Source organism: Mesoplodon densirostris, chromosome 10 (assembly GCF_025265405.1).
Source record: "Mesoplodon densirostris isolate mMesDen1 chromosome 10, mMesDen1 primary haplotype, whole genome shotgun sequence".
Taxonomy (NCBI): Eukaryota; Metazoa; Chordata; class Mammalia; order Artiodactyla; family Ziphiidae; genus Mesoplodon; species Mesoplodon densirostris.
In genome coordinates this window covers 3,519,406-3,542,561 of record NC_082670.1, presented here as the reverse complement: position 1 = coordinate 3,542,561, position 23,156 = coordinate 3,519,406, and the positions used below count along the sequence as shown (strand labels likewise).

General features: G+C 44.4%; 2 protein-coding genes across 3 annotated transcripts in view; one reads left to right on the top strand and one right to left on the bottom strand.

Annotated features, from left to right (window-relative positions):
* The first annotated feature begins 909 nt into the window (after positions 1-909).
* On the top strand, positions 910-22,209 carry ECI2 (enoyl-CoA delta isomerase 2). 2 transcript variants are annotated; one of them, XM_060110786.1, is made up of 10 exons: positions 910-990; positions 2,948-3,937; positions 6,061-6,159; positions 6,385-6,573; positions 9,122-9,191; positions 12,741-12,843; positions 13,589-13,709; positions 18,794-18,883; positions 20,606-20,749; positions 21,402-22,209. In XM_060110786.1, the coding sequence occupies exons 2-10, from the start codon at positions 3,830-3,832 to the stop codon at positions 21,555-21,557; spliced, it is 1,080 nt and encodes a 359-aa protein (XP_059966769.1). In that variant the 5' UTR covers positions 910-990; positions 2,948-3,829; the 3' UTR covers positions 21,558-22,209. The 2 variants fall into 2 exon arrangements, with proteins under 2 accessions (XP_059966769.1, XP_059966768.1); XM_060110785.1 differs by having other exon boundaries at positions 913-990; positions 3,775-3,937.
* The window catches only part of LOC132497312 (testis expressed protein 56-like), a 13,286-nt gene continuing 12,093 nt past the window's right edge, over positions 21,964-23,156 (bottom strand). The window contains exon 4 of the mRNA XM_060110404.1: positions 21,964-22,027. Coding sequence (XP_059966387.1) covers positions 21,964-22,027 — 64 coding nt within the window. The remainder of the gene's footprint in view (positions 22,028-23,156) is intronic.

Here is a 23,156-nt window from a genome sequence, read left to right as displayed (position 1 = left end):
AGGTCTTTGAGAGGCTCAGCTCAGCCTACCAGCCATCACCTTCTAACATCTGAAGAAAGGGTTCAGAATAAGTCCAAACTGTCCTACACGGCCTGCAGTCTTGCCCCCCACCTATGATGAAGCACAAATAATAAAATTACTTGGGACTTTGACCACTTGCAAGTCTCAGGTCCTAGGGGAAGTCATCTAATTAATCTTAGCTGCCTCACGTTACACATCAGCAAAACAGGGCGACAGCATTTTCCCTGCAGGGCTGCTCAGAGGATAACAGTGAGTCTGGCTCGCTCTAGCTGGTCCGCAGGTGTCAACTCCCTTCATCTAAAAATCGGAATTTTTTCCTCCGGAACCTGGACGAGGCGACAAAGGCCCTTCCAACTCTCAGGGTTTCTTCCCCATAAAAACAGTTTGTTAAATGCTTTGGCAGAACTCAAAAACACCCTGAGACGGTGATTGACCTGAAAAGCTGGGTTTAAACTGTTCGACAGAGAACGTCTGACTCCCCCCGTCTACTGGGTCTTCGAGCCACTCACGTTGCGGAGCGAACACGTGCCTTTCACACGCCCTCGGCTGCCTCCCCACCTCCGACCTCTAACGCCGGGTCAGCCGGCACTCCCGCCAGCCCCGCAGGGTCGTCGGGCAGAGCCACGCTCCTCCCGCCCCCGGCCCCGCCCCGGCCACTCCAACCTATCACTCCTGGCCCCGCCCCCCCAAGAGGGCCCCGCCCCCGGCCCCGCCGCAACCAGTCGCCTTCAGGCCCCTCCCCTGCCCGCCCTCCCCGGGATCAGGCCCCGCCCCTGTCCCCGCTCCAACCTATCGCGTTCAGGCCCCGCCCCGGCCCGGCCCGGCTCAGACCTATGGTGTCCCGGCCCCGTCCGGGAGTCAGTCCCCACCCCCACCGCCCCGCCCGCCGTCCCGCCCACGCCCAGGGGAAGCCATGGCTGGAGCGGCCGGAAGGCTGGCGCGGCGGTGGTGCTCGGTCGCTCTCAGCAGGTAAGTGCCGAGCCCGGGCCCAAGGTCGCCCTCGGACGCCGCCGTGCTTGCGGGGGGCGCGCTGTCTGTCATCGCGTCTCGGTAGCAGCAGGGTTTGTGGGCTTCCAGCAGAGCGTGACGTCAGGTGTCCCTCTCCCGCTCGCCCTTCTCTGGGCCGGAGGGTCAGGACGGCCGGAGCTGGGTCTCCCCGCGCGCGTCCCCGCCCGCCCCCACCGCCGGGCTCGGAGATGCTTTGCTGAGTGGGGGGTCGCGTGAGCGGCCCTGCGGGCTCGTGCCCGCCGTGGGAGCGCGCCCCGCGGTCAGGTGGGGGTGACCCGTCTGCTTCGTGGAGAACGTCCTGCCTAGTGATGGTGGCGGGATGCACAGCCGGGCCACGTGGAAACCAGAACCGGGCTGTGGACCGGCAAGGGGAAAACCCTGGAACGTGCCGGTTGCCTTCGGGGGTGGAGTTATGATTTTCCCGATTTTATATACTAAGCGGTCGTGTTTTGTAATTTTTTAAAAACTCTATTTTAAAATAAATAAGTTTGCACCATATTTTGTGAGAACTTGCACATTTCGCCCTTTATGTACATTCTAAGATTTCCTTTCATTTTCTGCTTGTAACTTGCCAGGTGCCAAATTCATGTAAGATGCAGAGTTTTTCCCTTTTTGGAAAAAAAAAAAACGGATTCAATTATTTCATGTAAAACTCATAGAAGGCTAATTTTACTGAATGAGGCTAATTCAAGGTTTGAACTTACTCTGAAAGTTACATTATTGCAGAGGAGGTGATACATTTGTTAGATTTGGGCTTTATTTGTAACTAGTATTGTAATCATCTTTGATGCCATTAACTTTATCAGGGTCGTTATTGTGAACATCCATTGTTTGTTTGTGACCTCACTGCTGTGCATTGATGCTTCCCCCTCCCCTCTGCTTACTGTGTGTGCTTAAAAAGTTACTTACCTGGTAGCGCTTGCTGTCTCTGCTCTGCATCTGGCTCATTAGACATCTCTGGGTGAGGGTTGAGTGTGTCTGCTCAGCAGGCTTCACAGCCTAGCATCCAAGGCAGGTAGATTTCCCCCAGGTAGGTCCTCCACCTGCCTGAGAAAGAAGTGTTCTCTATCTGGAATGCCAGCAACTGCTCATCTCTCCTCTGAACATTTCTTACATCTTCATTTTCCCCTCCTTTCACCTGTGTGTGTGTGTGCTGGGACACACATGCTTGCTGAGCAGAGAGTAAGGAATTGACCTGATAAAAGTTTATACTTTGCTGATCAGTGACTATGTGACTGAGCAAAGGGCTGATGTGCCTGAGGGGCAGAAAACCAAATTCTGACAGCAGGAGTTTGCAGCAAAGTAAGGATTTATTGCAGGGCACTAAGCAAGGGAGTGGGAGGACAAGCCTCAGGTCCACTCCAAATTGATCTTTGTGTAACAGGCTTTTTTTTTTTTTTTTTTTTTGAGGGGAAGAACAAAGAAGCTTAAGTTAATTATCCTCTTGTGACATTTATTAATCATTGGATGTCTCTGGTTTATAACTCTCTGGCCAGGTGGTCCATGGCACAGGGGTCTGTGAGCTCATCCTGCTCTGCAGAAACAACCTGAGTCTGCACGTTAACAATGATGTCTATAATAGCAGTTTTAGTACAGAAACGATGTTATCGACAGCAGCAATTTTAGTCATCTGACTCTGGTTGATTAGTGCTCAGTTAGCCCAGGATTGAGGTCAGAGGGGACAAGAAAGGTAATAAAGTTTTGGACAGAGGGATGACTCACAAACTCGGTAAGGAAACTCGGTTTTAGGGGGACTCAGTTTCAACTGCAGAGGCTGTTTCTGGACCTTGGGACCCAAATGACTGAATTCTTTGTACTTTACCCCCTTGGTCTCAGTATCTTTATTTTGTCTGGGGGTGGGGCAGACATATTAAACTCAGAGACTGAGATTGTCTTTGCCACTGTTTATTTAACACAGGTTCACTGCGGGCATAATAATGATTTCACAAGCCAGTAGCATGCAGGATAATGCCTCTTCATGAGCCAGTAAAGAGTTTTGACTTTGCCATCCAAGAGCTGATGCCCAGCTGCCAGCCCCCAAATACAAGTCCCTTGATGCTGGAGCAGTTTGCTGGTGTGGCCAGGCAGGCTGATGCTTCGGTGGCTGCTACGTGGCTTTCACCACTGCTGATTGAAGAGTCCCCTTTACCACGGCAGGACCTAGTGCCCCAAGGTCTTGGAGAGCTATTTGGATCGGCAGAGGGGAGCCTTGCCCAGACTGAAACTCTCAGACGGTCCTCATAAACTCTGGGGATTTATAGCAGATGATATAGTCACTTCATCTGCTCTTATCGATACGTCCCCTGCAGGACCCCTCAGACGCTGAGCTCCGAGTGACTACCAACCAGGAAGATGAGATGTCAACCTGACACAGCTCACATCATTCTTACGACAAAACCACTTCACTTCTAAAAACAACTTTTTGGGTCTCTGCTTTCACTTCAGTTGTACGCAAGTGGCGCAGCACTCCAGCTCTCCTCCATCCCACAGGCCTCTACTGACTTCCTGCCTGTGGCACAATCCCACGGCTCCCCGGCTTCTGGCTGCTTTTTCTCTGTTTAATTTGAAGGCTACATTACTTCCGTTAGCTTCTGTACTGATTTCTTATCTCGGGACAGTTTTGGAAACCACTAACCATTCACAGCCAGGTGGCTGGGGACGTATAGGGAAACTGTTTCTGGAGAAACGTAGCATTTTGGCGTGTAAGGGCTGGGAATGGTGAGCAGTCAGCCTGCCTGTTTGCAGTCCTCTGCAGGTCACTCGTTTCCCGGCACTTCAGCTGCACTTGTGTGGCCCAGCAATGAGAGCCAGCCAGAAGGACTTTGAAAACGCCATGAATCAGGTGAAACTCCTGAAGAAGGATCCAGGAAATGAAGTGAAGCTAAAACTCTATGCACTGTATAAGCAGGTAAATGCCTAAGGTGCGATATAAAGACATTTTGAGCAGATAGGTCCTCAGACAGACATGCTGTGTGTTGTACTAAAATGCAGCCTTCATGCTTTTAGGGTTTGTGTTGCTGCCTTTCCTACCAAGAGTGTATACATGAGAATTTATTATATTAGACTTCAAAATATTATTAAGGCAAACAGTAACTCCTCAGGACCACTCCAGAGTAAAAGAGACTTAAAAGATATAACAACCAAAGGTGTAGATCTTACTTGGCCACTAATTAAAATAAATCAGCTGAAAAAGTGGTCTTGAGACAATTGGGGAAATTTGATTAGGAACTGAGTATTAAATGTTACCTAGGAATTATTCTTAATGGCATCATGGTTGTAGAAGAAAATGTTGATTTTTTTTTTTTTTTTTAGGAATGCATACTAAGTACCTAGGGGTAAAATAGTACGGTGTTTGGCATTCTCTAAAATAATGAAGCAAACAAGGAAAGAAAAGGATGGATGAAGCAAGTGTGGCAAAAATGAGAGTTACTGAATTTGGGTGATGAAGATTGGGAGTTCATTACAGTATTCTACTTTTGTACATGTTTGAGATTTTTTATTACAAAATTTTAAAACTCAAGTTTTTAGGTTACAATGTCTGAAAAATGTCCTGGGAAGTCAGCCCCTCTGGGTTCCTGTGTGTTTTCTATTTTTCTCTTCCTGTGACGCATATGAGCCTCTCTTACTTTCATACTGGTGTGTATAGTAAAGAATTTAACTTTGCCCCCAAAGAGGTCTGACCTTTGCCCTGGGCTTCTGGGAGGTAATTTCTAAGCCCTTGAAATGCCAAGAGTGATAGAAGTGTCTTTGTTTGCCTGGAGAGGCTAACAGTGGTCTTTAGAGTAGGGGCTGCGATTACACTCTAACCATGCCGAGGTGGTGGAGCCCCAATGAAAACTCTGAACACTGAGGCTTGCATGAGCTTCCCTCGTGGGCAGTACTCTGTGTGCTGTCACGCATCAGCCTGGGACTGGAAGAGTGCGCTGTCCTGACTCCCCGGTGGCCGGCTGGCAGTGGGCTGGGGTGTCCCCCACACACCTTCCCCAGATCCCACCCTCTGCATTCTCCCTTGCTGATCTTAATCCATATACTTTCCCCCTAGTAACTGGTAACCAAGAGTACAACAGCCTTCAGTGCATTCTGTGAGGCATTCTAGCAGATTATTGAACCCGAGGGTGGTCTCGGGAGCCCCCCAGTCTTGCACTTGGTGTCAGAAGTGGAGGGGGGCAGTCTTACGGCCTGCATTGCCTCTAATTTCTCAAGTGGCCAACCCTTGCAACGTGAGTCTTATCTCTTTTTCTTTGGAGAGTCTTAGCCTCCTTTGCTGCCTTTGGTTTTCAAAGCCTCTTTCTTCTTTCCCCTTTTAGCTAGTTATATTATGAAATGGAAAAACATGGTTATTAAATGGAGTTTTAAATTGCCATCTCTGAAAATAACTGAGTGCATATTTTTTTTCATCTCAAAACACTCAGTGTGCCTACCCTCAAACAAGTAAACTTTAGTTGCTTTTTGCTTTCTGCTCGCGTGTCCTTCAGTTAAGTGTCCCAAGGGCCAGCGGCTCTGGTGACCCCACCCCTGCCCCCTCGTATGCAGCTGCAGCTGTGGTGCTCAGTTATCAGATATCTGCCATGGAACTGGGTTGGGGAGGGTGTTTCTTTTGAATGGGCTTTCAGTATACACTGTGTGTTCTAAATGTTTGTGGGCGAGTTACCTTTGAAGATTGTTTGCTTGAAGATTTTGATCATGTGTGAAGAATGTGACCATCACTGTAAAACTAATGAACGATGATGATTTTTTAAAAAGTATTCAATACTTTCCCAAAACCCTAATCTTGCATTATTTTCATGCACAGGCAGTTATAACTTATTTTAGGGACTGATAGCCAATAGCATATTTTGTCCCTCCAGTCTTTTCTCTCTTGCTTGTGCATTTTTAGCAACAGCATCAAAGGGAGAAGGACATTCAAATCAATTTATGTACCTTGGGAGGGGAAGGTGCATTCACGCTAGCGTGCATCTTATGGGTCTTAACTATTTAAGAGTCCAGTTTGCATGGGCGTTTGCCCAATAATTGCCCCTCTCCTTTTCACAGGCCACTGAAGGACCTTGTAATGTGCCCAAACCAGGTGTGCTTGACTTTATCAATAAGGCCAAGTGGGATGCTTGGAATGCTCTTGGCAGTCTGCCCAAGGTACGTTTACTTATCATTCTGCTCTCATTCCATTTGCTGTGCTGCTAAAGGAAGGGGTTGCTTCTCATTATTAAGCCATTACAGATGAGCCTTCTAGATCTTGAGATCCCTCTACCGAACCAGAATCTCTATTCTTTCTTCATTGCCAGGTGTACTTATTAGCACAGGAAGTTTCTCAAAATGCTTGTTCATTGACCACGGGCTGAAATTGTCATCTCTCTTCAGGAAACCGCCAGGCAGAACTACGTGGACTTGGTGTCCAGTTTGAGTGCTTCATCTGAGTCCTCCAGCCAGGTGACACCTGCAGCAGACAGGAAGCAACCAGGAAGTGACGCCCTGGTGGTGACCTCCCAAGATGGCATCACAACCATCACATTGAACCGGCCCGACAAAAAAAATGCACTCACCACTCAGGTAACAAGACCTGCCCTAAGAGTCCGTCCTGCTTTTCTTTTCTTCTTCTGTTTCACTCAAAAACTATAGTGTGTCAGCATCCTTCCTGTTTCTGTGAGAGCTCTTGTTTGATTTATAGAGACGATTAATAATTGTGGCTACTTCATACAGCAGAGTGGGACATTCATTATTTAGCATTTGTGAGCTTCAGGTAGGTTCTACATGCCCAGAAGGCACTGCAGCTTTTCTGATGATGGAAACACAGATAAATGATGTGACTATAAATGAAACACACGTCACTGTAAGAGACGATGCAGAGAGCTTCTCTGAGGTTGGCATAGACGCTCCCTGGACGTCTCTTCATGTCACGTAGACTGGAGAGTGAGTACTGATGTACTTACACGGAGCTTTAGTTTGTACAAGTAGAGGAAAGGGAGAGAAGAACTTAAATAGATCATAACCCAGGTCCGCTTGAAATGAGCTGCTTCACAAGGGCACTGTTAGTCTTTGAATCAGTCATTGAACTAGAACGATAATAAAAATAACCACTTCCGCAGCCTAAGCGTCCATCGATGGAAGATGGACAAAGAAAACATGGTACGTACACACAGTGGAGCACTGTTCGGCCATAAAAAATTGTGAGATCTTGCCATTTGTGACAGTGTGGATGGCCCTTGAGGGCATTATGCTAAGCGACGTAGCTTAGAGAAAGGCAAATACCGTACGATCTCACTTATAAATACAGAGAACAGCAGATGGGCGGTTGTCATAGGTGTGGGGTGAAGGGGGTCAAAACGTACAAACTTCCAGTTATAAAATGAATATGTCACAGGGATATACTGTACAGCACAGTGACTATAATACTGTTTTCCGTGTCTGAAAGTTGCTAAGACAATAAATCTTAAAATGTCTTACCACAAAGAGAAAACATTTTAACAATGTGTGTCGATGGCCGTTGGCTTATTGCAGTCATTTTACAATGTATACAAATATTAAATCATGATGATATACACCCGAAACAAACATATGTCAGTTATACCTCATTTAAAAAAAATAAACTGAAGTTTAAGGAAAAAATAGCCACTTCAGCCCTTTCCCCTTGACGAAAAAAGGAGAGAATTAATTGGATACTTGGTGCTGAGCTGGGAGTAAAATTCAAAAGGGCTGTATCCCCTTTTCATTGGACATATCACCTCTATTGTAGTAGAGAAAGCACACTACCTTAAAATAGTCTTAAATAAGGATTCCATGAAGTTGGATATGCACTATGCAGTTAACAAAGCATTCGAGTCTCAAAACTTTTTCCTTTTCTCCTGACTTTTTTTTTTTTTTTTTTTTTCTATTTTTGCGGTACGCGGGCCTCTCACTGTTGTGGCCTCTCCCGTTGCGGAGCACAGGCTCCGGACGCGCAGGCTCAGCGGCCATGGCTCACGGGCCCAGCTGCTCTGCGGCATGTGGGATCTTCCCGGACCGGGGCACGAACCCGTGTCCCCTGCATCGGCAGGCGGACTCTCAACCACTGTGCCACCAGGGAAGCCCACTGACTCATTCTTATATATCCATGGTAGTAATAGTAATAACTACTCTTTACAGAGTGGCACGTGTGTGTCAGTACTTTCCACGCAGAGGTTTAATTCCCACAAGGAGCCTCTGCCATTATTGCTGCCAAACAATAAAATAATTAGGTTAAGTACTTATTTGCTGCAACTCACATGACTAATAACCAGGAAGATCTAAGTTGAAGCCGTGATCTATCCATCCCTTAAGCCTGGCTCTTCCCAGATGCCCTGTCATGCTGCATCACCATCCCGGTAGTCATAATGGAGCTACTTCCTCATTCCCTCCCTCAGTAGAAATGATTTCACCTCCATTCATACATTATGTAAAGTCCATGCGTCTGTTTTTTCAGTAAAGGATGTGTATCTGTAAATGTTAGCCCTCTTCACCATTCTCTCATCTAAGGTAGAAACTGCACCCGTTTTAAATGCCTTGAAAGCTATGACAGCTACACGTCCAAGAGTTTCAGAGACGTTGCTGATTTGAAACATTGGGCCCGCTGTTCTTGACGGAGTCCAGCCTTTCACTCTCCACAGCACTCCCAGACTGCCTGCCACACTCATGCTCTCTCCTGACATCCCAAATGAAAAACTGCCTCCTGGAAATCTTCTCTGCTCCCCGCCCCATCCTGCCCACCCCAGAAAAGTACCGGCAGCTCCTCTGAGCTTTCTGCTGCTTTGTACTCTCCACCCATCTTAGATCTGTCCCCGTCTATTAATTGCAAAAGCCCAAGGACTGTGTCTTACTCGTTCATTTTGGGGGAAAAACATGGATATATTCCCCAGCATCTTCGACATAGCACTTGGTACAGAATACACACCACGTAATCATAAAAGGAATGAAAGTCCTTTCAGTCTTCCGGGCCGCCTTTTAGGTTCTATAAATACAGCCAACATAAGTGTTAGGCACTTTGCAGAGGCTGGGCTTGCAGACTGGTGTTCAGTGAAGCCCCTGGTGATGGTCATCGTCTTCAGAGTTTTCTTCTTTTCCTCATCTTCCCCTTTTCACGCAGATGTATCACGACATCATGGTTGCACTTGAGGCTGCAAGCAAGGATGATTCAGCCATAACTGTTTTAACAGGTGAGACATTTTCTTAGATTTCTTGGTTAAATTTCTGTTTGGGGGGATTTTCACCTAGGTAGGAAATTGAGTAAATAAGCTCTAATATCTTTCCTAGTGCTAAGATACTCTAATTCTTAAATACATAAAAAATATGATAGACACGGGATTGATACCTTTATCACGTAAAAAGCAGATACAAATTGGTAAGAAAAGTACTAAGACCTATTAGATAAACGGGTGAGTAAAATGAACAGATAATTTATATGAGAAAGTCCAGGCATTAAAGAAACAAGGAAAATGCAACCAGATTAATAAGCACAAACAGAAATCAAAATGATGAGATACCACTTTATACTTAAATGAATTAGCAAAATTTCATGTCATACCCAATTTTTTTTTTTTTTTTTTTTTTTTTTTTGCGGTAAGCGGGCCTCTCACTGTTGTGGCCTCTCCCGTTGCGGAGCACAGGCTCCAGACGCGCAGGCTCAGTGGCCATGGCTCACGGGCCCAGCCGCTCCGCGGCATGTGGGATCTTCCCAGACTGGGGCACGAACCCGTGTCCCCTGCATCGGCAGGTGGACTCTCAACCACTGCGCCACCAGGGAAGCCCGTCATACCCAATTTTGACAAGGTTTTGGTAGAGTAAATGCCTCTGCTCCCCTGCTGACAGCAGCGTAATGGCTATAAAAAGTGTAAGTAGCTAAGGAAAGGGCATTTGACAATATGTAAAATGTTCATATACTTTGATACAGGAATTCCACTTTTGGGAATTTATTTTAGGGAAATTATCCAAGAAAAAGGAAAGGTCTTATGCAAGAAAGATAATCTTTGCAGCATTACTTATAATTGTGAACAAGTTAAAACATTGTAAATATGCTGCATGACAGAATTATAAAGCACATTATAGAACATCCAATAGACTATATACTGTACAAGTATTAAAAATGACAAGTCTAAAAACCAACAGTATAGCAAACGTTTAAGATATAATAAAAAGCATTAGCAATTATATCAGCACTGTGATAATAAGTGGAAAATATGATGGATGCTCCTGGGCCTGGGCTGATGAGAACTCGGAGAATGGAGGTCATTGAACTTGGAAGGGGCACTGCGTGTAGTGGTGCAAGCTGAGGGTCAGGACTCAGATCAACTGGAGTTTAAATCCGGGCTTCATTCCTTACTACCTGTGGGCGACCTCTGCTTCCTGAACGGAGAAGACAGTGTCTTCCTAACCCCACAGAATGATCGAGGTGGTGGCACAAGACAGTGCAGGGCAGGGCTCACAGCAGGTACTTGGGAGACGGGAGCTGTTACTGTGTGTTGATGCAGTGGAAGCAGGACTGATTTTATTTTATTTTATTTATTTTCTATTTTGGCCACACCATGCAACTTGCGGGATCTTAGTTCCCCAACCAGGGATTGAACCTGCACCCTTGGCAGTGAAAGTGCGGAGTCCTAACCATTAGACCACCAGGGAATTCCCACAGTGATTTTATTTTCTTTTAATTTTCATTAAAATTTGTAAAATATATAATATTATATAGAGATATCAGAGAGCTTTCAGTAAAAAAGGGAGATGGGGAGAAAGAGAGATACCTAATAGCTGATGAGAGGGGGTGAAGGAAAGGGAAGAGTTGAGCATGGGCCTTGTATTTCACAAATACACCTCGGAGAATGGAGACAACAAAATCCGTCTAGAGGTGGCGTTGGCTTGATACAGGAGAAGAATGTTTTCTGGTTTTTTAATTAAAAATTTTTTAACATCTTTATTGGAGTATAATTGCTTTACAATGGTGTGTTAGTTTCTGCTCTATAATGAAGTCAATCAGCTATACATATACATAAAAATTTTTTAAACTAAAAGTATAATACAGGCACATGGTTTTTTAAAAAATCCAGACTATGAAATAGCATATAACAAAACTGAATTCTCACTCTCCTTGGAACCGCAGTCTTGCTTCCTAGAAAAACTCAGCTTTTCTTGAGCCTTCCAGAAACTGCCTATTTGTGTACGTATGTGCACCCCGCCTCTTGTAAACAGAAAAGGAAGCATGTAGTACATACATACTATACCCACCTTCTCCTAATAGCATATCCCGAAAAATTGTTCTCTGTCAGCATGTATACATCTAAGTTTTTCTCTGCAGGACTACAAAGTATGAAAGTTTGGGGATTCCATAATTTATTTCATCATTCCTCTATTGATGAATGGGGAGACTGTACTTAGTCTTTTGCTATTAAAATCATGCTGCAAGGGTATCCTTGGACATATGTCTTGCAGCGAATGTGCAAAAATATCCAAAGGCTATATTCTTAGAAGTGAAGTTGCTGGGTTTCGTAATAGTAATAACGGCTAACGTTTATATCATACTTCCTGTTTGCTGAGCACTGGTCTAAGCATTTTAATTCATCTGATAGCTTTTTGATTCTTAACTTTTCTAAGCTTTCTTGCAATAACCCTGTGAGGTTAGGCCCTATTATTACTCGTATCTTACAGGTGAGAAAACTGAAAGATTAGGTTTTGATAAATAGTGCTTTTCCTATAGTGATTTTCTATATATCCTTCACTTTCGTTTTCTAGTTCCTTTTTGATCTAAATGTTGTAATAGTAGGTCCTTTAATTTCCAGAAAGGATTTTTTTTTTTTTGGTTTTCCATTTCTGTTATCAATTCCTAGTTTATTGTATTATAATCAGAAATGCTTGGTTTTACTAATTTTACTTTTTTTAGAATCTATTAAAATTTCGTGTATATTAGCTATATATTGAAATCTCTGCCTTGAAGATTAAGAATCAAAAAAATGGCCAATATTTTATATCATCTAGGAACACTTAAAAAGTAAGTTCAGGGACTTCCCTGGTGGTCCAGTGGCTGAGATTCCGTGTCCCCAATGCAGGGGCCACCAGTTCGATCCCTGGTCGGGGAACTAAGATCCCGCATGCCACACGGTGCAGCCAAAAAAATAATAGTAATGAAAAAATGTTTCAAATAAAAAAATTTTTTAAATTAAAAGTTCATTCTTGATTTTTAAGGTATAGAGTTACAATTATATCAGTTAGACGTGCCTGTCTAATTCATGTTATATAGATTTCCTAAATTCTGTTTTCTAATTTATCTGTCTGGACTGAAAAAAGAAAATTAAAGGCATCTGTTTCTCTCAGCCCATCCTACGCTGGGTCCCCCCCACCCAGAGCCTTTGCACATGCTGTCACCGCTGGAGAACACTCCCCCACCCTCTTGCCATCTACCCCTGCCCGTGTCCTTCAGATCTCAGTCCAGTCATTCCCGCCTTAGCAGAGTCCCTCCTTGAACCCCCAGGTGAGAGCAGAGCCCCGTTGCCTGCTCTCCTGTCCTCGTGTCCCTTTGCATCATCATAGTTGCATTGCCTACAGTTATTCATGTGTCTTTAAATCAAGGTCCAGCTGACTTCCTAGTCTGTCAATTAGGGCAGGACCCCAGCTGGTCCACCAGTGTATTTCCGGAGCTTGGTACAGAGCCTGGCACATACAAGATGCCCAGTGACTGCTGTAGAGTGAATGAGTGGTGGATCCATGGATTTTGTTTACAGGCAATGGGGACTACTACTGTAGTGGGAATGACCTGACCAACTTCACGGATATCCCCCCTGGTGGAGTGGAGGAGAAAGCCAGAAGCGGGGCCGTTTTGCTGAGGTGAGAGCACGTCTGTCTCATCCCGGGGGGCTTATCCTTACCAGTGTGGTCTTGAGCTGCGCCTAAGTAAAATAAGTACTTCTTAGGCTCCGTGTAATCGGCTGTGACTTTAGGCAAGCATAATTCTCCAAACTTCTATCAGGGGGCATTTGCTCCATCACTGTAACTTCTGTTACCCGTTCTCCTGGCCTCCCTACACCACATTGGATGGGAAAGCATACAAGTCAACTATCGCTACAAATTAACTTCTCCCATATTGAGGCAGAGGAATTCAGCAGCTTCTCCTCTGGCCAGAGGAAGCCCTGACTGCCACGATCGCCGCTCATAGGAGACTTGAAATGGTCTCGGGAAACACAGAGGGCGTGAAGGCGTCTCCTCCCGCCTCATTAGTCCCCGCTGCGTCTCTGGTGCCCACTGAGCTGTGATAACCGCAGCACGTGCTGGCGGCCACCCTAGCCTCTGAGTCTACAGCTGGCTTACGTCCCTGACCGAATGCCTAGAACACAGGATTTGAACCAAGGCTGACCTGTGGGACTCTGCGAGTTTCCCTCAAGTGCCGTTCAGATGGGCGGAACCTGGTGCGAGAGGCCGGGGAGGTGGCAGAGCAGAGAGGCACTGCTGGGCGACGGGAGACTCCCCAGCCTGGCCAGAAAGGCACGTTCCAGACTCACCCTGTCTCGCCTGCATACTTCAGTGATGCTACTGTGGCATATTTAAACATGCTTTTATATTTCCACGTCTGTAGGGATTTTGTCGACTGTTTTATAGATTTTCCGAAGCCCCTGGTTGCAGTGGTAAACGGACCAGCTGTGGGAATCTCCGTCACCATTCTCGGGCTATTTGATATCGTGTATGCGACCGACAGGGTAAGTCAGCTCCCAGAAATGTATGAAGTTATACAAGTAAAAAGGAGATCCTCTGAATTCTCCTTTATTGTTGCTAGTAGTAAACAGATTACATATGGTTTGTGGTAGAATGGACCAAATTTAAATTTTCCCCAAAGAATTAGTCTAATATGGCGTGTTTTATTTTTCCTTTACTATTAACTTGAATTTTCCTAAACACGAATGTTGTTGTAAACATTGCCCCAGCTCTTTTGGCTCTGTGCTCTAATCCTGTTACACAACACTTGTTCATTTTTACTCTAAAATAGTCAGGAACCTTCAAAGCTTGTTAGCAGGGGGCAAAAAATAGCTGCTTTGGAGGTTATGCAAGTGAGTTATTTGATCATTTTTTCCAAGTAAATGAATCCTGGAATTTATAAATCTAGAATAAGGAAGAACTTTCAGGCGTTATTCTGCGTTCACTCCCTCCTTTGCAGATAAGAAAACCAAAGCTCAGAGAAGTCACGTTCACCATTGAATTATATAGATTTTAATTTTCCTTCCTACTACAGTCGTAATATATGTCATAGTAGGAAATAAAATTTTGGAAAATATGGAAAAGTACAAAGAAAAGAGTTCATTTAAAAGTCACTCCTTATCTCACCACTCAGATAAGCAGTGCTAACATTTGGGTTATTTAACTTATCTAATTTAACCAGTCCCTGACACTGGAACCCTAGAATATTTCCAGTTTTTATCCTTATAAACAAAAATGTGATGAACGCTTATCTTAGAACTTTTACTGTAGAACTAATAACCACCTCTTAGGGTTATCAGATTCTTAGAGTGACTTTTGCTTTTGTGGCAGTAAAATTTGCTAATGTACATACAGCCTTGCAGGGAACATATGGTTTTTACCACTGAAGAGATTCCTGGTTTTGTTTAGAGGTATTTTCTCCACGAATAGGACCGTATATTAGGGTCCTTAACTCTTTGGCTCATCTTTTACTGGATTGCTTTCAATGAGCTTAGGCATATGGTCAGATCTAGTTTTTACTAATAATCTTCCCATAAAAATAGCAAATGGAAGTCTAGATGCTAGGCTACCTAACCTTTGTAGGTGGAAGTTTCTGCTCAAAGGCAGAAATTAACAGTCTTCTGTCACATTCTGTGTGTTAAATGACCAGTTAATTGACCTGCTTTGAGCAGGGTGGGATCAGGAGTTCCTGACCTGAACTTGGGGGTCTCATTCTCCAGTACTTGGAGGCCAGATATCATCATATTTGAATCTTGTCCTGATTCTCCCACTGGATTCCAAATGATTGTCATGTACATCATCTTTTCAAAGATTTCTAGGACTCCCACCTTACGATACAATTTGAATTAAAATTGAAATCAGAGGGAAATGCGTATATATTATATATGGTAAAAGATTGGGCCCAAAGTAAAATATTTGACAAATAGTGACCACTGCTAAGAGTTCACCCAACTGAATTAAACCAAGGTTCAATTTAAAATCAGGAAAAGACACAGAAGAAAGAAGCTGTGGAGAGGAATTCATTTTACAGGGTTTCTCATTCCTGGCTTCATGAACAGATACCATATTAAACGTGGGTTAACATTTAACCCATATAACCAAATTATTCTTTATTATGGGCAATAAGTAGTGCCTCTGCCTATTAGCTTCTCTGTCAGCAAACAGTACATTTCCTCTTTGAGTTAATAAAAAGGCAGAAATCATAACAGTAATAGATCTTTGAGTGCTCAGTATCTAGGAGGCACTCTGCTGATGCACATTATATGTGTTCAGTAAATGCCCACGTTAACTGCCCTGCGAGGCAGGTGCTCTCATCCCATTTTACAGATGAGAAAACCATGGCACAGAGAAGTTAAGAAGCTCTAGGGCCACCAGGCAGCCTGACGCCAGCATCTAACCCTTAACTACGTCTACTGCTCCATTTCTGAAAATTAGCTCAGTGTTTGCTTATGATAATATTTATAAGTAAATTAAATGCTTATTATCAGCTTTCCACGCACCTGTTTGTGGCTCTTACCAAGGTTGGCTGCTTCTTTCAGTTTTCTGATTATGTTCCTTAGGCTGTGACTTCTCAGCACATTTTCTCCAATACGCTTTCTTTTAGGGGCGAAAAGAGAAGATAGGTGACATTAATAACTGTTTACTTTATACTTTCATTATTTTGATTTGTATGCTTTGCACATTATATGTTTATATATTCTAGCAATATTCGTTTAAAAAACCCCGCCATACCTGATTATGGGAAATGAAATCTAAATATGCTATTTACAGAACTGTTGATTATAAGTTAATTTCCTTTCATAAGAACTTTTCATTCATCAAGAAACAAAATTATTTCTGACATCTAGAAAAAAACTACAAATGACTCTGTAGTCTAAATAACCAATATTAAAGTAGTTTCTGGTATTTAAAACCAATCAAAAAACCTCTGGGGCAAAATCAAGACAAATGGCAGATTGAGGAAGTAACTTTTCAACTCAATAGAGGCTAAGCTTCCTAATATATTTTTTAAATGTGTCTATAAAGTGATGGATCAACAAATTAATATAAAAATACACAACAGTGGGCCTCCCTGGTGGCGCAAGTGGTTGAGAGTTCGCCTGCCGATGCAGGGGATACGGGTTCGTGCCCCGGTCTGGGAGGATCCCATATGCCGCGGAGCGGCTGGGCCCGTGAGCCATGGCCGCTGAGCCTGCGCGTCCGGAGCCTGTGCTCCGCGACGGGGGAGGCCACAACAGTGAGAGGCCCGCATACCGCAAAAAAAAAAAAAAAAAATACACAACAGAGGGCTTCCCTGGTGGCACAGTGGTTGAGAGTCCGCCTGCCCATGTAGGGGACATTGGTTCGTGCCCCGGTCTGGGAAGATCCCACATGCCGCGGAGCGGCTGGTCCCGTGAGCCATGGCCGCTGAGCCTGCGCGTCCAGAGCCTGTGCTCCACAATGGGAGAGGCCACAACAGTGAGAGGCACGTGTACAGCAAAAAAAAAAAAAAGGAAAAAAAAATACACAACAGAGAGGAATAAACAGCCCACAGAAAAGAAAATATAAATGGCTCTTAAAAACACGTGGGAAAGACACCATTAAGAAAAGGACTTGTAGGGACTTCCCTGGTGGTGCAGTGGTTAAGAATCTGCCTGCCAATGCAGGGGACACGGGTTCGAGCCCTGGTCCGGGAAGATCCCACATATTGTGGAGCAACTAAGCCCGTGCTCCACAACTACTGAGCCTGCGCTCTAGAGCCCACGAGCCACAACTACTGAGCCCTCATGCCACAACTGCTGAAGCCCGTGTGCTTAGAGCCCATGCTCCACAACAAGGGAAGCCACCGCAATGAGAAGCCCGTGCATCGCAATGAAGAGTAGCCCCCACTCGCCGCAACTAGAGAAAGCCCGCACGCAGCAACGAAGACCCAATTCAGCCATTAACTAACTAATTTAAAAACACAACCAATCCAACTTAAAAATAGTGGGCAAGTTATTGCAGGCTACTTCACCAAAGAAGGTATGCAAATGACTGATAAACACACGAAAAGATGCTCAACATCATTAGTCATTAGGGAACAGCAAATTAAAACCACACTGAGACCCCACGACACACCTACTAGAGCGGGTAAAATTGAAAAGACTAAGGATAACGACAGGTTCAGGGAGAATGCGGAGTGGTTGGAACTCGCTGTTGCACCTCGGAAAATAGTCTGGCAACGTCTCAGAAAGTTACACCACACATGAACCGCACAGCCCAGCAATTGCATGCCTGGGTGTTTACCCAAGAGAGTTGAAAATATACCTTCATCATCGCCTTATTCATAATATCCAGAATACTGGAAATACCACAATGGCTCCAACTGGTGAATGGATAAACGAATTATGACACATCCATACAATGGAATACTACTCAGAAATAAGAAGGAACAGACCCTAATACATGCAGTAACAGCATGGTGACTCGAGAGCCTTCTGCTAAGGACAGAAGCCCACAAAAGGAAAAGTGTGTGATTCCATTTATATACATTCTAGAAAAGGCAAAACTGTAGGAACAAAACATATCAGTGGTTGCTTGAGGGTGAGAGGCAGACTGACTGCAGAAGGGGCGTGAGGAAACTTTGGCGTGGGGGGGTGATAGAAATACTCTATATCTTGATCATGGTAATGGCTACATAACTGTATACATTTGTTTAAAACTCATCAAACCGCATACGTTAAGAGTGGATTTTGTGTATATACAGGCAGACCTCAGAGATATTGTGGGTTTGGTTCCAGACCACCGCAATAAAGCAAATATCACAATAAAGTGAGTCATGGGACTTTTTTGGTTTCCCAGTACATATAAATGTTATGTTTACATTATACTGTAGTCTATTAAGCATGCAATAGCATTATGTCTAAGAAAACAATCAGACATTTTAAAACAGCTTTAATTAAAAAATAACACTGTTGGGAAAATGGCACCAGCAGACTTGCTCGACTTACGGTTGCCCCAAACCTTCCACTTGTAAAAAAAAAAAAAGAAAAAAAACGCAGTATCTGGGGCTTCCCTGGTGGCGCAGTGGTTAAGAATCCGCCTGCCAATGCAGGGAACACGGGTTCGAGCCCTGGTCTGGGAAGATCCCACATGCCACGGAGGAACTAAGCCCGTGCGCCACAACTACTGAGCCTGCACTCTAGAGCCCACGAACCACAACTACTGAAGCCCGTGTGCCACAACTACTGAAGCCCGCGTGCCTAGAGCCTGTGCTCTGCAACAAGAGAAGCCACTACAATGAGAAGCCTGTGCCCCGCAACAAAGAGTAGCCCCCACTCACTGCAACTAGAGAAAGCCCGCGTGCACCAGCGAAGACCCAATACAGCCAAAAATTAAATAAATGAATAAATAAATTTATAAAAAAATAAAAATGCAGTATCTGTGAAGCACAGTAAAGGAAAGCACAATAAAAGGAGGTCTACCTGTATAATAATACAATAACCGTAATTTTTTTTAAAGTTCTTCAATTAAATATTGTAAGGAGGATAGAAACAAATAGTGATTTTTTTGAAATCACACGTGAAAAGATGATTTTCTTTTCTCTTTTTTTTTCTCTCTCTTCAAAAAGGCAACATTTCATACTCCATTCAGTCAGCTAGGCCAGAGTCCAGAAGGATGCTCCTCTTACACTTTTCCGAAGATAATGGGCCCAAGCAAGGTAATTTTTGGAAACCTTAAGACAAAATGTAATGTCATCTCCATTCCAAAAGTAACCCCACACTCTCTGTTCTTTCCCTCGATAGTAGAGGCAATAGACGGAAGCGAATTATTTGCTCCCCAACTTCAAGAGTTTTAAACATAGAGGAACCAGGCTGTGGGAAGCGTCTGGTCTGTAGGGAAATTTAGACGCTCTCTCCCCAAACTGGGGGTGACTCTCAGCTGGGTGCCTCGTGCTCCCAGCGCCGCTCCCGGCCTCCACAGCCTTTTCTCCAGACTGTCCCACAGGGCAGTAAGGCTCCAAGGGGCCCAGTGGCCGCTCAGGTCTGTCCCTGCAGTTATGGACACCTAGGTGCCCACCCTTGGTGGGCAGGGCCCCAAGGGGATCCTGACAAGACCGAGAGCCGGGGGTAGGGAGAGACTTAGCAAACATCCTTCGGGATCTGAAAGGGGGGGAGTGGGAATTGAGCCTCTGTTCGTTGCTATTAGGTTTTCATTGAAAAAAATGTTTATTTTTAAAATCTCTCTCTTTCTTTTGTTTTTGGACATGCCATGCGGCTTGCAGGATCTCAGTTCCCCCATAGGGGATTGAACCCCGGCCACGGCAGTGTGAGAGCCTGAAATCCTAACCGTTAGGCCACCAAGGAATTCCCTTTTTAAATCTCTTTCTTCAGTCACGTTCCTTGAATTTTTATACAGCTTTGAACTTTGAAAATTTGGGCAGATCCAACCCTAAGGCTTAGAACATTTTGACTCTGAAACCGCCTTTCCTTTTCTGGAAGAGAAATTGCAAATATAGGAAAGGATATCCACTTGGTGTTCCCAGTATTGTTAGAAACTGAACATCAGTCTTCCTCACTTTCCTTCAGTTAAGTGGAGCTCATTGGAGTACCTGGGCAGGTAAAGAAAACTGTCAGAGCCAGACCACTGTGTGAATTTCCACGGAAAGGAATTTTTAAAATATAGTTATTTATTTATTTATTTATTTTATTTATTTTGGCTGCGCCGTGTCTCAGTTACAGCACGTGGGATCTTTAGTTGCAGCATGCATACTCTTTTTTTTTTTTTTTTTTTTTTTTTCTGTACGCGGGCCTCTCACTGCTGTGGCCTCTCCCGTTGCGGAGCACAGGCTCCGGACACACAGGCTCCGCGGCCATGGCTCACGGGCCCAGCCGCTCCGCGGCACAGCATGCATACTCTTAATCGAGGCATGCGGGATCTAGTTCCCCAACCAGGGATCAAACCCAGACCCCCTGCATTGGGAGCGTGGAGTCTTACCCACTGGACCACCAGGGAAATACCCAAGGAAGGGAATTTTGACAGTTGGTTTTCCCAAATGTTGGTTGGCATTTCCTATGACAGTGATTTTTCTTTTTGTTTTATAATTGTTTATAGTGTATAAAATAGGAACTCATTGCTGCCGTGTGTCATGGGATCAACATCTGCCTCACAGCCTTTCTGCCCCAGGCTCACAGCTCTTGCTCCCCATTGTAGACATACACAGAAGCAGCAACCTCTACAAACTGTCTAGAAAACCTAATGGTCTCAGCACAAAGTGGCAAACCATTGCCTGTGGCGCCATTAATTTCTCCCTTAATGAGAAATACTGGCGACCTCAGAGACCAGAAGGAGATGTCCCTATGTCTACTGAAAGCAGTTCATTCTGAAGTTAGCTGAGCCTTGTTTCACTGCGTTAACATCTCAATCCTGCTTTTCATTTCAGGCAACAGAGATGCTCGTTTTTGGGAAGAAGTTGACAGCCCGGGAAGCATGTACCCAAGGACTTGTTACTGAAGTCTTTCCCGACAGCACTTTTCAGAACGAAGTTCGGGTCAGGCTGGAAGCATATGCAAAGCTCCCCCCAAACGTTAGTATTCGGTTTTTTTGTTTGTTTGTTTTGTTTTGCTTGTAAGAACCATGGAAGTCATCTATTTGCCTTAAGAGAATAAGCAATTTAAAAAACAAGACAGCTGGCTCTGAGCACATCTAAATCTGAGATTAAAAGTAAGCATAATAATGTTAGAAATACTGATTTTTACAAAACTTATCAAATAGGCATTCCATTTCTGTGCTGTGGAGACAGAGGGGCGGTTCTTTCTGGGCACCACTTTGAGGAGGTTGATAGGCAACCTCTGCCAGCACTTTCATCCTTGAATCCAGGTGAGCAGCCAGACAGGTTAACTTTGAGGAGATTCTGACCACGCAGCACTTTCGTTTTTATATGTGAGAGCTGGTGACTGATTTTCTCATGTTCTCGCTGCTCAAAATGTGGTCTTGGAACCAGAAGCTTTGGTTTCTATCTACAGCTTCTTACAAATGTGTGATCACAAGCCCTGCCCCACACCTGCTGGGAGGATGTGTGCACACACGAACGTTTGAGGAACAGTGTCTTATCTACACATATTTCTTAAGGTGTCACAGGATCAAATGAACAACAGAGAAACAAGCATCAGAATTCTAGAATAATCTCACTCCTCTTAGAATACCTCTTAACCTTACTGTTGGTTTTGTTTTTTCAGGCCATGAAAATTTCAAAACAGGTCATCAGAAATAGGGAGAAAGAAAAGTTACACGCGATTAATGCTGAAGAAAGCAGTATCCTGCAGGAGAGGTGGCTGTCAGATGAGTGCATGAATGCCATTGTGAACTTCCTGTCCAAAAAAGCGAATCTGTGATGACCATCACATCAAAGCTAAACGTTCCCAAGGAAGGGATGTGCTACTATTTCTGCTTTCCAATTCCTGAACTAAGTAAACCTTGCTGTGCCTTTTTTCAGTGCTAAAATACCAGTTATGATAATTATACTTCACTAGAGCCCTGATGAAAAACAAATGATGTGAAACCAGCTTTGAGAATTTATGTAGGTTTTTGGTAGTGGGGAGTCTTACGTCTTTCGCTATGAATCGCTGTTGCCAGGCACACTGAAACGTTGTTCCCGGCGTCCTGCTCTGAAAGGCATTCACAGCATTGCAGGCTGAGACCATGTGTTCGAAAACCACTACTGCACTTTGCCGTCCACACAGGCTCACTGACTTGATTGGCCCAAACACCGACAGTCTCTGGATGACCGAGTCAAGATCTTCAGTGGGTCGCATGTTCTTTTTCAGCCATCTGGCAGGGGGAGCAAACAGAAGGAGCAGTGTTAACTAGAGGATAAATTAGAATCTTAGTTTCATCCTCGCCCCCATAATTTGATAAAAAGGGATGAAGGGATTGGATTGTTTCATTGGAAAGTGATGTTCTGTATCAGTGATTATTTCCTCATTTATCGTATAGTCTTCATTCTCATTTAATGTGGTACTTTATAAAAAGCACACCTGAAAGCTGCCCCAACTGTCCTTGTGACTTTCTGTTTTGATGGCTGCCACATGTATCCCTTGACAAGAGTTTAATTCCAGTGGCTATAGGATTGGCATGGAATATTTTGCTCTTCTAAATGTCCTCCTTCCTTTTTAACCTCCTTCAAGCATCAGCATCCAGATAGCCAACCCACCAAACCTCTAACTTCTTAATTCTTAATTTTTTTATTCCAGTAATCCTAATCCAAAGTGTTCAGTCTTATAGGAAATATATTAATAGTAATAACCCATTCATGTTTACTGAGCACTATTTGTTTCTAGTGCTTAATGCCCATAAGCACATTTTGTCCTCAAAAAACAATGCCAAAAATTTAAAATGAGGTAAACTGTTGCTGCTACCCATTTACAAGTAAGGAGTCCAAGGCATGGAGATGTAAGTAGCTTTTCCAGAGTCCGAGTCCCAGTAAGGGTCAGAGAGTCCCAGCCCCACTGTGTCCCCATGAGCCGCCCATCCCTCCCACTGACTTCAACTAACATCCCTGGACAAAAGGTGAAAAACAATGGTTTGAGGATGCTGAAATTAAACAAAAGCAGATGGATTGTGGTAAGGCATCAAAATGTGGAGAAGCATCTGCCCATGAGTTTCTGAGACTGTGGGACATTAGGAAGCAGTTGCTGGGATCTCTGTCCCAAGCACGGGACATACGCCCCAAAGGCAGGCCCGACTGTGCTGCAGCGCAGTGGTTGCCATGGTGTGACTGGCAAAACAAAACTTGAGGCCAAGAAGAATATCTCTAACCAGGAAGAGGATTCCCTGGGGCTGGAGAGGAGAATCCCAGAACAGAGGAGTGACATCCTCCCCTAATGCTAGGTATGAACCTACACAGCTTGGGTTCACCAGTGGGACAGGCTCAAACCAACCTGGTAAAGGCTTTGGGAAGTAAACTGGGATTTAAAGCGCCACTAACACAAGAT

Coding starts and splice junctions, on each gene's coding strand:
- ECI2 (XM_060110785.1), top strand. CDS start 935: ATGGCTGGAGCGGCCGGAAGGCTGGCGCGGCGGTGGTGCTCGGTCGCT. Junction 9,192..12,740: donor AGCCATAACTGTTTTAACAG/GTGAGACATTTT, acceptor TTTTGTTTACAG/GCAATGGGGACTACTACTGT. Junction 18,884..20,605: donor AGATAATGGGCCCAAGCAAG/GTAATTTTTGGA, acceptor TTTTCATTTCAG/GCAACAGAGATGCTCGTTTT.